Source organism: Erythrolamprus reginae, chromosome 9 (genome assembly GCF_031021105.1).
Source record: "Erythrolamprus reginae isolate rEryReg1 chromosome 9, rEryReg1.hap1, whole genome shotgun sequence".
Taxonomy (NCBI): domain Eukaryota; kingdom Metazoa; phylum Chordata; class Lepidosauria; order Squamata; family Dipsadidae; genus Erythrolamprus; species Erythrolamprus reginae.
The window spans coordinates 42,469,543-42,482,591 of NC_091958.1; the positions used below are offsets into that span (position 1 = coordinate 42,469,543).

General features: G+C 48.0%; 1 protein-coding gene across 1 annotated transcript in view; it reads left to right on the top strand.

Moving 5' to 3' along the window:
- TSC2 (TSC complex subunit 2) overlaps positions 1–13,049 on the top strand; it is a 78,127-nt gene that overhangs the window by 45,588 nt on the left and 19,490 nt on the right. Inside the window, 3 exon segments of the mRNA XM_070760981.1 lie at positions 1,019–1,128; positions 1,654–1,839; positions 2,782–2,997. Coding sequence (XP_070617082.1) covers positions 1,019–1,128; positions 1,654–1,839; positions 2,782–2,997 — 512 coding nt within the window.

The following is a 13,049-nucleotide window of genomic DNA, read 5'->3' on the forward strand; positions in this document are numbered from 1 at the left end:
CAATCTGATCTGATCTGGTAGGTGTTCTGATTTCCGGCTAGAACCTTGGTTAACTGGAAATAAGGCTTGCTGAATGCAGAGATTTATAAAGCAAAAAACATCATCTTTATTCCTTCTCCCTTCCGTTGCAGGCAAACACTTTTATCTCATTCTTTAGTGGTAAAAAGCATAAAAACCTCCTCCGAGCACTCCTCCCTTATCTTAAGATTTATGGCTAGTCAGCATTAGTCCAGAGTAATAAAAACAACAGTTAAAAGACACAAAAGAGCATAGCTTACTTCACAGCCTCAGCACAGCACATCCATATTGATTTATAGCAACATTGAAAACTCCGCCCTGCTGGCACCTGGACATGATGAATTAATTACTTAATTAATTAACCCATTCCTCACCTTAATATTTCTTCCCTGACACTTGTTCTCTTCATCTTTGTAATCCTCTGAAATGAGGATTTAACCATCTATTATCTGTCCCTTCACTGGAGTCTGGGCTCATAGAAACGTCCTGTGGTTGGCCTCCCCCTTGCTCTGCTGCCTGTAAGTCAGGACCTGCCACTAATTCATAAACACTATCTGAGTCAGAATCTTCAAACTGAACAGGAGTATATACAACAGTAGGGTGGGTAGGTGTCCTTAGGGAGAAGCCATTTGGCAATAAAGGTGTTACAGGGGCAAATGCAGAGGCTGCCGTCACTGCCTGCACCCCCAGATTCTAGAACACTTGTAGTTTCTGGGTGGTCTTCAAGGGTATCCCCATGTAGAATGCCTTGCAGCAATCCAAACAAGAAGTGACCGAGGCCTCCCAGTTTAGGAAGAAACAAAATTGGTGCACCAGGGGAACCTGTGCAAGACTCCAAGTTGTACACGAGCTCAAGCCTGGGGGCCAAAATTGGGGGGGTCTTGCCAGGGTTGAATAAGTCCTGAACTCTGACTCTTTCCTATAAAAGCTGCCGGGTTAAGGTTCAGGCCAAAAGAGTCTCCTGTTCCTAATTGACAGTAAGATTGTTTCTGATTCCCAGTTCAGATCACAGCTTGCAAGTGAGACAGTCAAAAGAGGCCCCGGCAAAACTCGAATCTCAGGCTGGCCCGCAGGTGGTTCGAACCCGCAACCGAGTCAGGTCCATGTCAGGTAAGGAGCCTCCCAGAGTCTATGAAACGGACAAATGAATTTAGGGACAGGGAAATATACACTGCTCAAAAAAACCCCAAAGGGAACACTTCAACAACGCAATAGAACTCTTAAGTTATATTCCCTTGAACCTGTCTGTGCACCCCTGGGGTTCACAGGCACCACCGCATCCTCCTCCCCTTCTGCCCCGAGGCCTGCGGCTGGAGGGGAGAAGAACCGAAAACCTCCGTGGAGTGGACTGGTGGCCGGGTGTTGGCCAGCCTGGGCACCAGGAGGAGGGAGGGAAAGAGGATGCTTGTGCCAGGCAGGATATGTGGGTGAGTGCGTGGCCAGTTGTGAAACGGGCAGACTGAGTGAAACACGTCCACTGTTGCTGTACTGGCAGAGAGAAAGGCAGGTGTGCAGTTGTGCGTGCATTTTCAAGGGGTGGGCTTGTCCCTTCTGTGTCGCTCCTTCTTGTGCTTCGATTTAGCCTGACATGAAACGCAGCTCCGTGACTCTCTACCCCCTTTCCATCTTGTGCAGGAGGCCATGCTTTGCGGGTTGGTGCTCTGGACAGCTCTGCTTCTCACTTCTCAGCCAGCATGGGACCCCAGGCGCCCCCAAGCTCTCCTGCTGCCCCGGCCCCCCAAACCGAGAAGGCTAACCTGGCTGCTTATGTCCCCCTCCTGACTCAAGGCTGGGCAGAGATATCGGTGCGGAGGCCAACAGGTAGGTGCACTAAGATAGCCAGCACCGGGAGTCCCAAAGGGGTGAGTGGAATTGTATGTATGAGATGAATGGTAATAGTATGAATGATTGGGGTGGGTGGGATGGTATATATGAGATGAATGGGAATATTACAAATGATAAATTTGGCCTACCTGGCGATGGAGAGGCAGGAGGGAAGGGGGCACCCATCTCTCGGGTGGCAGAGGGCCAGAATATTCCGGTCTTGCAGATATGGCGGGAGCCACGGGACTAGCTGTTCTGGGGGGAAGAAGAGATCGCTGCTGAAAAGCGATCCCTTGTTCCGGTCCCGTGAGCTCAACCTGGGGTACTGGTGATGAGTGTAATCTGGACCCTGGGCTCAAGCTGCTGCTACTAAATGCCAGGTCGGTGGTAAATAAAGTTCTCCTTATCCGGGATTTGATCCTGGATGAGGAGGCCGACCTGGCATGTGTGACTGAAACCTGGCTGGGTCCAGAGGGGGGAGTTCCTCTCTCTGAAATTTGCCCAGCTGGGTTTCCACCAGTTGCGGCCCTATCTGGACAGGGAGTCATTGCTCACAGCCGCTCATGCCCTCATCACCTCGAGGTTTGACTGTTGCAAAGCTCTCTACATGGGGCTACCTTTGAAAAGTGTTTGGAAACTTCAGATCGTGCAGAATGCGGCCGCGAGAGCTATCGTGGGGTTACCTAGGTTTGCCCACGTCACTCCAACACTACGCAGTCTGCATTGGTTGCTGATCAGTTTCCGGTCACAATTCAAAGTGTTGGTAATGACCTTTAAAGTTCTTTGGGGAGTTGGAGGTTAGCCAGTCTGGTCACTGGCCAAGTTGGGACATCTGGGTATTCCTGTGACAGATGGGTCAGAAGTGTCCAGGTGTACCGAAAGAAGCTTCTGGGGGGAAAAATACTGGAAGGGAGTTTTGTCCTCCTCCTCTTTCCTTAGGGAACACCAGCTGGCTGATGAGCCTGGAAAACCCGCTGAGCCCCTTCTCTTCCGACATCAACAACATGCCCCTGCAGGAGCTCTCCAACGCCCTGATGGCAGCCGAGCGTTTCAAGGAGCACCGCGAGACGGCCCTGTACAAGTCCCTCTCGGTCCCCTCCTCCAGCTTGTCGACGGGAACAGCCAAGCCGTCTCTCCTGCAGCGCTCCAACACAGGTGAGGCCAAGCTCGGGAGGCCTGCGGGGCTACCCCAGAGGAGTCCACGAGAAGCTGCTTTCACTTTGAAGGAATTGCTTTGCACAGAAAGCTTTGGAACAGCCTCGGTCTTCCTAAAAGGCGAACTAGGTTCGCTCAGAATAATAGTCTGTGTTGAAAGCCTCTTTTAAACGAGACTCACCCTAGAAGTCAAACAAATAAATAAATGTCATCAAAATCATCTCCCGAATAAGTTCGAGCCTTTAATGTAGAAATGGAGGATAAGAATGTGGATCAGTAGACGTGGATCCATATACAGTAGTACCTCTAGATACAAGTTTAATTCGTTCCAGAACCGAGCTCGTATGTCGATCAACTCGCATCTCGAACGAATGCCTTTACACTTTGTTTTTCCCCACCGAGATAACCAGAAGCAAGGATTCTTGCGCCACCTAGTGGAAGCTCGGCTCATATCCCGAATTTCAGCTTGGGTGTCGAACAGAAATTTCGCTCGCGTCGTGGCTCGTAACTTGAAATACTCGCATGTGGAGCAGCTCGTATCTAGAGGTACTACTGTATTGATTTGTTCTGCGGGCCATAAAAAGTAGCAGGAGGTCTTTCCTGTTACTCTCTCAACATGCAACTAAAATCTGCATTCTCTCTAGCCAGGCAGCTGTGGTTCTTCAGCTGGATGCAAATTGGAACAAGATGTTCTTTATTTTTTTATAAATAATTTTTATTCAAGTTTTAAAACATTTTTAAAAAAAATATACATATTCACGTTTTTCAATCCTGTGACATCGGTCTAAGATCTTTGTACATAAATGTAGTTCCATCATTCTCATTTTATACAATAATTACATTAGCAATCCTTTGGAAGTTTACTTGTTCTTTCTAGTTTTCTAGCCCAGTGTTTCCCAACCTTGGCCACTTGAAGGTATCTGGACTTCAACTCCCAGAATTCCCCAGCCAGCATTCGCTGGCTGGGGAATTCTGGGAGTTGAAGTCCAAATATCTTCAAGTTGCCAAGGTTGGGAAACACTGTTCTAGCCAATGGTAGAATTTTCCCCACACTGTATAATATTCTTTCTTCACGGTTTTGTAGCTGTAATGTCAGTTTTGTCACTTCTGCACAGTGGGGGGGGGGGGGGCATTCAACTTTACTTGATTGTGCGAAGACGATTCTAGCAGTGGTCAAAATCTTCACTAAAAGATGTTTATCTTCTTTTGTCCATTGTCCTCTGATAATTGGAACAAGATGTTCTTTTGTTTTTTGTTTTTTTATAAGGTTTTTATTTACAAAGATAAATACAATAATTAAATACAATTTAATTACAATTTACAATATAGACATGTCAAGATGCAATGAAAAGGAAAAAAATAGGAGAATTGGGTAAATTGGAAGATTAAGAACAATAATTATATGTCAAATTATGGTCTAGACCAGTGTTTTTCAACCAGTGTGCCGCGGCACACTAGTGTGCCGTGAGACATGGTCAGGTGTGCCGCGAAGCTCAGAGAGAGAAAGAAAACAAGAGAGAGAGAAAGAAAGCAAGAGAGAGAGAGAGAAAGAAAGAGAGAGAGAGAGAAAGCAAGAGAGAGAGAAAGAAAGAAAAAAGAAAGAAAGAAAGAGACAAAAAAAACAAGAGAGAGGAAGAAAGACAGAGAGAAAGCAAGAGAGAAAAAGAAAATGAGAGAGAGAAAGCAAGAGAGAGAGAAAGAAAGAGAAAGAAAGCAAGAGAGAGAGAAAGAACAAGAGAGAGAAAGAAAGAAAGGGAGAGAGAGCAAGAGATAGAGAGAAAGAAAGAAAGAAAGAGAGAGAGAGAAAGAGAGGGAGGGAAGGTGGGAGAAAGAGCAAAAAAGAGGAAGGAAGGAAGGAAGAGAGAGAGAAAGAAAGAGGGATGGAGAGAGAAAAAAAAGAAGGGAGAGAAAGGAGGGGGGAGAGAAATAGAGCGAAAGGGAGGAAGAGAGAAAAAAAATTGTCCAAACTTTTTTTAGCCCCCCCCCCCCCCCCCCCCAATGTGCCCCAGGGTTTTGTAAATGTAAAAAATGTGCCGTGGCTCAAAAAAGGTTGAAAATCACTGGTCTAGACAATATGCATTTAACAGTAAACAGAAACAAACAGACAAGTTGACAGACATACAGACATACAGATAGAAAAAGAAAGAATAAGAAAGAAAGAAGAGAAGAATAAAAGAGAGGAAAATGTGGGCGGGTGTACAGTAGATCTGTATTGGAATTGTGAACTAGAAGTATTCTCAGTAGCTCATTCCCTTATATCTAATATTTTAAATTATAAATAAATAAGAGAAAGTGTTGAATACATCAAGATAAAGAGATTTTAAGAAAGCCAGTCTAATTTTAGCATATGTATCGATGCCTCATACATCCATTTAGAAGAAAAGGAAAGATTTGACACCAGATTTGTATCTATTTAAATATACAGTGATCCCCCGCTCGTTGCGAGGGTTCCGTTCCAGGAGCCCCCGCAACAAGCGGGTTTTCGCGAAGTAGCGCTGCGGAAGTAAAAACACCATCTGCGCATGTACAGATGGTGTTTTTACTCCCACAGCGCTAGCGAGGAGCTGAAGATTGGGGGCGGCGCGGCTGTTTGCGGCTGGCATGGGGGGCTTCCTAGCAGCCCCCCAAACCCGGGTTGGGGGTCCGGGGGGCGCTGTCTCTCGGCGCTTTCGAGCTGAGTCCGGGAGCGAATTCGCTCCCGGACTCAGCTCGAAAGCGCCGAGAGACAGCGTGGACGAGCCGTTCCTTGGCGCTGTCTCTCGGCACTTTCGAGCTGAGTCCGGGAGCGAATTCGCTCCCGGACTCAGCTCGAAAGCGCCGAGAGACAGCGTGGACGAGCCGTTCCTTGGCGCTGTCTCTCGGCGCTTTCGAGCTGAGTCCGGGAGCGAATTCGCTCCCGGACTCAGCTCGAAAGCGCCGAGAGACAGCGTGGACGAGCCGTTCCTTGGCGCTGTCTCTCGGCGCTTTCGAGCTGAGTACGGGAGCGAATTCGCTCCCGGACTCAGCTCGAAAGCGCCGAGAGACAGCGTGGACGAGCCGTTCCTTGGCGCTGTCTCTCGGCGCTTTCGAGCTGAGTCCGGGAGCGAATTCACTCCCGGACTCAGCTCGAAAGCGCCGAGAGACAGCGTGGATGAGCCGTTCCTTGGCGCTGTCTCTCGGCGCTTTCGAGCTGAGTCCGGGAGCGAATTCGCTCCCGGACTCAGCTCAAAAGCGCCGATAGCAAGCGGCAAGGAACGGCTTGTCTCGGCGCTTTCGAGCTGAGTCCGGGAGCGAATTCGCTCCCGGACTCAGCTCGAAAGCGCCGATAGCAAGCGGCAAGGAACGGCTTGTCTCGGCGCTTTCGAGCTGAGTCCGGGAGCGAATTCGCTCCCGGACTCAGCTCAAAAGCGCCGATAGCAAGCGGCAAGGAACGGCTTGTCTCGGCGCTTTCGAGCTGAGTCCGGGAGCGAATTCGCTTCCGGACTCAGCTCAAAAGCGGCGAGAATGAACGGCGTGGGCGGGCGAAGGGCGGGCGGCAGCGAGGAGTTTGCGTGGGCGGTGGGGAAACTCCTCGCTGACGCCAGCAAGAGGGGGAAGACTCAGGGAAGCCGCCCAGCAGCTGATCTCCCGGTTGCCATCTACGCATGCGTGCCCATACACGCATGCGTAGATGGTATTTTGACTTCCGGGTTGAAAAATAGCGAAGTACCCTGTTCGCAATGGTTGGGGACGCAATAAACGGGGGATCACTGTATACAGTTCTTAACATGTATTAGGCATGTTGTTCTTTTTTTTCTAACCAGCAATAGAAGGGATCCCAGCAGTTGTTGAATGAAGATTCATCATTATTTCTAATTTCTGTTGTGATTCAGTCTGAGGCTCCTCAGGGAACGGCTGGAACTCTGCCGGCTCCATGCTCAGAGGGGGAGGACGAGGAACAGGAGGAGGAGGAGGACCAGGCAGACGGGGAAGAGGAATGTCAGGACGAGGAGGAGGGGGAACAGACTGGGACCCCCGGGGGGGAGCTCTCCCCAGCGAGTAGCCTGGAGTCATTGGATGAGAACGCACAAGCCATCATAGATATGAGGCAGAGAAGGGCAGCACAAAGAAGGGGACAATTAGCCAGGTACTTCCATCCCTAATAGGCAACAGCTGGGTTTGGGTGTGGTTCTCCTCAGAAAGGTTGAAAAGGCAGGCCCGCCCTTCCTGTATTGTGGAGAGTTATCTTTTGGGAGTCCTGTGACCTTGCTTTGATCCTTGGCGTCTCTGATTCTGGCTTGTGGCCTCGAAGGCTGAAAACTTGGGGGAGGCGTGGGTTTTATTATCTACAGTGGTGTGTGTGCCAGCAAGAAGCCTGTTGTATTGTCTGGCCGTCGTGACTCTTCTGTGAAGCTTCACAGCATTCCAGTTTGTAAGAACAGTTTTTGTTATCTGTGTTTGTTTTCAAAGGTATAAAATGACTTTGCTTTTTACCAGCGTGTCTGGCTACTCTTTTTAGTTGGTGTTGGCGTCTGGGGGAACCCAGACAGAACAATTTCCAGGGTTAATTTGGTCATTTCTGCACAGTATTTAATTTTTCCTATTATTGAGTCATCTAGAGGTATGTCTTCATTTTTCCACCGTTGAGCAAATGCTAATCTGGCTGCTGTAGTTATATGGATAATTAGGTAAGCTTGATTTTTGGAAAGCTTCTGTCTTAGAATACCTAAAAGGAAACATTGTGGTGTTTTGTCTATTTTAAAATTTAAAATTTCATCTAGCCAGACTCCTATTTTTTTCCAATAGGCCTGCGATTTTTTTACATTGCCACCATAAATGGAAGTAAGTGCCTTGTTCTTTTTGGCATTTCCAGCAAGTAGATGATAATTTATTATTTAGCTTCGCTAATATTATAGGAGTAATATGCCATCTGTAGAACATTTTAATCAATTTTTCCTTATATGGTAAGGCTAGAGTCAGATTAAAGTTCCTACTCCATAAGAGTTGCCATTCTTCAGCTTCAACTTAATTTTTAAAGTCGAGATTCCATTTTTTAATGTTGGTTTTTATTTTGGTATTGTCAAATTCATTAGTTGTTAAATAGCAGTAGAATTTTTTGATTAGTTGTTCCTGTGGTCCTAGACATATTTTATCTAACCGGGTATTTTTTGCTATTCCCAGCGTATTTTTGTCTTTATTAAATTTCGATTGAATTTGTAAATATTCCCACCACTCTGTCTTTTGGCCTAAAGTGTCTAGTTCTGCTCTTGATTTAATTTCTCCATTGGTATTTATTATATCTTTGTATCTTATTATGTTATTTTTTTATGGAAGTTAGGGTGTACGTAGGCTTCTGGAGGTACATACCATATTGGGATTCCTTTATATAGTTGTTTCCTAATTTTTTTCCAGGGATATAGCAAGGATTTTCTAATAAGATGGTTAGTAAAGTATTTCTGGGTTTTTGATTTGACAAGATGTTCTATAACAGTGAACCTTTTTGGCACCGGCAGTGCGCGAACATGCTTGCTGGAAACCGGAAGAACAGCCGTCCCCCATGCACGCACACACCAGGAAAACGATCTTCTGCTTTCCTGTGCCTGCGTGTACACCGGTAGGCTGTTTGCTTGCGTGCGCATGTGTGCCAGAGACCAAAAGGCCAGGTGGCTGTTACGCATGTGCGCACTGGAAACCGGAAGAGCAGCCGCCTGGCATGCACCATGCACCTCAGCTGCCTGGTCCTCCCGTTTCTGATGCTTGCACATGCACACCGGGCAGCTGCTCTTCTGGTTTTCGGCCCTGCCGCATGTGTGGACACCAGGTGGCCGGCTCGCCGGAACCCAGAAGAGTGACAGGTGGGTGGTCTGCGGAGAGAGGGCTCTGCCGGCCACTTCTGGCATGCACGCCACAGGTCCACCATCCGTTGCCCTTGCCTGCTTCTGCCTGGGCTGACTTGGGCTTCTCCCCTCTCCGGTGGAGCCCTCGTGTCAGGCGGGTCCTGGGAGTTCCTACTCAACGGAGCCCTGACTGGTCCTGTCATGGTTTCAGTCATTGAGCAAAACAGTGGTTGAGCAAACCATCCCGTCACTCCTTTGCTCAGCAGCTGCAGTTCTGGCGCTCGCGTTGCAATCCTGGAGTGAGGATGCGTGGATTAAAGGGACTGAGCCGGGTGCCGGTGTTGGCGGTGGGCTCTGCTCAGGTGCTGGAAATCTGCCCTGCTGAAATCCTCCTCAGTCAGGGGAAAGCAGGTCCTCTACCTCCAGCCACGTCCCAGGCAACCCAGCGACCTCTTGGGACACCCAGGCTCAGCTCACCCATTAACCCCAGCATCCACTCCGGGCTCAGTTGCAGGACAGGACCTGCCTCCCCCCGGTCCCCTTGGCAGGAGAGCCTGTACGTGATCGGCTGCAGGTCTAGTGAGGGACCTTCATTTCCTCCGGAAGGACAGGCTTGCCGGTTGCTGCACCACAGGGCAGGTCAACACTCTGTCTCCTTCAGGCTATTTAGTAGTGTTTATCTATCTATCTATCTATCTATCTATCTATCTATCTATCTATCTATCTATCTATCAGATTTGTATGCCGCCCCTCTCCGTAGACTCGGGGCAGCTAACAACAATAATAATACAATGTAAACAAATCTAATATTTAAGTTAATTTAAAAACCCCAATTTAAGAAAGCAATCATACAGACAGACATACCATGCATAAATTCTATAAGCCTAGGGGGAAGGGAAAGTCTCAATTCCCCCATGCCTGACGACAGAGGTGGGTTTTAAGGAGCTTACGAAAGGCAAGGAGGGTAGGGGCAACTCTGATATCTGGGGGGAGGTTAGAAAGGGTCGGGGCCGCCACAGAGAAGGCTCTTCCCCTGGGTCCCGCCAGATGACATTGTTCAGTTGACGGGACCCGGAGAAGGCCAACTCTGTGAGACCTAACTGGTCGCTGGGATTCGTGCCCCCCTACCCTTTTCTTTCCTAAATCTTCCACTTCAAGGTAGGCAGAAAATATTGGAAACTACAGTGGTCCAATTCCTCCATCTCTGTTTCTGAGCCTTTTACACAATTATTTGTGGTTATTTCCCCCCTCTCTGTTGTCTGTCTCTCTCTGTCTTTCCGCCTTTCCCCTCTTCCCTTTTGATGTAGCTCCTTCCTTGGTTTTTCCCTCCACAGTGGCCTCTTTCTCTGCCATGGGCCTGACCAGCTCTCACGGAGGGTTGCACAGGAGCATTTCCTGGGCAGGTATATTTGCATCTTTTCAAAGAGGGCGCTTGCTGTTTGGCTTGGCTTCTCAAAGCAGCTTGGCGTGGAAGGAAGAAGCATGCCTGGGGCTCACCCTTAGGGCTTTTCCCAGTCCTTCCAGTCAGCCATCTCACCAGTCCTGGGAACGAGGAAGAGGAAGGAAGGTGGGCCAGGCAGGGATGGCCTCGGTCCTTGGAAGCTCAAAACCCCCAAAGAGTTGAGAAGGACAAAGCCTCCCATTCCTTTCACCCTTTCTTACCACTTCAGTTCCCCTTCTGTTTTCTGCCGTCACCCGCTGGACTCCCTTCTGCTTGTGTTATGCGCAGGGGTGGCCTATGAGCCGGAACGCTAAATTGCGCTCGCCGTCACGGCTCGTAAGTTCTTGCGCGGTTTTGCTGCTGCACCTATGAAGGTAGCAACTGCAGGTAAAACCTCGCTGGAACACGGGCGCAATTTTGCTACCTCCACAGGTGCTGCAGCAAAATCGCGCTGGTCCCGCAAGAACTTATGAGCCGCCGCGGCGAGCGCAATTTAGCGTTCCGGCTCGTAGCCCATCGCTGGTTAGGCGGGTGACTCTGCTCCAGTCTCTAGCTACAAAGCTCAACCTGAAACCGCTGGACGCCAGTATGGAGTTCCAGTAGGAAAGCAAGAGTTGGAAAAGAGGCATCTATCTACCAGGGGCCCTTGATCAGTGCAAAAGCAGCCACCGATATCAAACCTCTGCTGCTGTTTTAAAATAACCAGGGCAAAACCCTTATCAAGCATATGGATATTTGAAAAGAAATGTTTGATAAATATACCATTTGCTAAAAAAACCCACCCAACCCTGATTCTAATCGGGCGCACTTGTGAAGTTGGCCAGAAGTCTTCTGTTGAACAGTTAAATAGATCAGCATATTAGCAAGTAAGGATAGGTGGTTCTAACACTAAATACAGTGATACCTTGTCTTACAAACTTAATTGGTTCCGGGACGAGGTTCTTAAGGTGAAAAGTTTGTAAGACGAAACAATGTTTCCCATAGGAATCAATGGAAAAGCGATTAATGCGTGCAAGCCCAAAATTCACCCCTTTTGCCAGCCAAAGCGCGCGTTTTTGCGCTGCTGGGATTCCTCTGAGGGTCCCCTCCATGGGAAACCCCACCTCCAGACTTCCGTTGCCAGCGAAGCGGCCGTTTTTGCGCTGCTGGGATTCCCCTGCTGGGATTCCCCTGCAGCATCACAAAAACATGGAAGTCCGGAGGTGGGGTTTCCCATGGAGGGGAGCCTCAGGGGAATCCCAGCAGCACAAAAACGGGCGCTTCGCTGGCAACGGAAGTCCGGAGGTGGGGCATCCCAGCAGCGGCGGTGGGTTTGTAAGGTGAAAATAGTTTGTAAGAAGAGGCAAAAAAATCTTAAACCCCGGTTTTGTATCTCGAAAAGTTTGTATGATGAGGCGTTTGTAAGATGAGGTATCACTGTACTAAACATTTTAAAATATGTTTTTTAAACTACCTTAACAAAAATGGGGTCTTTGGATCCACAATCTAATCCAGGCCCCGACTCCTATAGGGTTGATTCAAGGGTTCTATAGCGTTGGCACTTAGTGATATCTTTTTTTTAAAAAAAAATTTTTTTTATTGGTTTTGCACATTTGTATATCACATAAAACAGTGCATAGTGCATGTGCCCATCACCCGACTGACAATACCCACCACCACCAATTAGGGGGGGTTCGAATATTTACTTGTTTATGTTCTTTTATTTCCTTAGCTCTAGTTTGCATTACTATTCAAAGAGTGATTGGAGTTCATTTTTCTCATTTTCGTCACAGATTCTACTCGGCATATAATCTTTCACCTTATTCCATCGTACCATCAGCTTCTCCAATTTGTTTTCATCAAAATTGTTTAATCTTATTTCCATGATTTCAAAATGAATGTGATCCACCATGTACCAGTACCAGTTCTGTAATGTCCATTTTTTAGACTCTTTCCAACCCAATACCACTACCGCTTGAGCGCTTTCCAATGCTGCAGTTTTTATTTCTTTGAAGTCTCTTAATTCTCTTTGTTTAACTAATATCGCCATTTCTTTTGTAATTATCCACTTAATATTTAACATTTTATTTATTTCATTCTGCACTTCCTTCCAAAATTTCTGAACTTCGACACACTCCCATATCATATGCATAAAGATTCCTTTCTTTTGGCAACCATGCCAACAATGACCTTTCCCTTTCCTCTGGAAGTGTGAAAGTTGTGCTGGTGTATAGTACCATTTGTGTAAAATTTTCCTTCTCATCTCTCTAACTCTTGTGTTCTTAGTTTTATGTCGCACTTAGTGATATCTTAATAAGGTTTGTGTCTTGGTTTCTGCTCACGGCAGAAAGGAGGCTTTCTTACAACAAACTCAAACTCAACCCAGACAAGACGGAGTGGCTGTGGGTCTTGCCTCCCAAGGACAATTCCATCTGTCCGTCCATTACCCTGGGGGGGGGGGGAACTATTGACCCCCTCAGAGAGGGTCTGCAACTTGGGCGTCCTCCTCGATCCACAGCTGACATTGGAACATCATCTTTCGGCTGTGGCGAGGAGGGCGTTTGCCCAGGTCTGCCTGGTGTACCAGTCGCGGCCCTATTTGGACAGGGAGTCACTGCTCACAGTCGCTCATGCCCTCATCACCTCGAGGTTCGATTACTGCAACGCTCTCTACATGGGGCTACCTTTGAAAAGTGTTCGGAAACTTCAGATCGTGCATAATGCGGCCGCGAGAGCCATCGTGGGGCTTCCTAGATTCGCCCACATTTCTGCAACACACCGCAGCCTGCACTGGCTGCCGATCGGTTTCCGGTCACAATTCAAAGTGTTGGTAATCA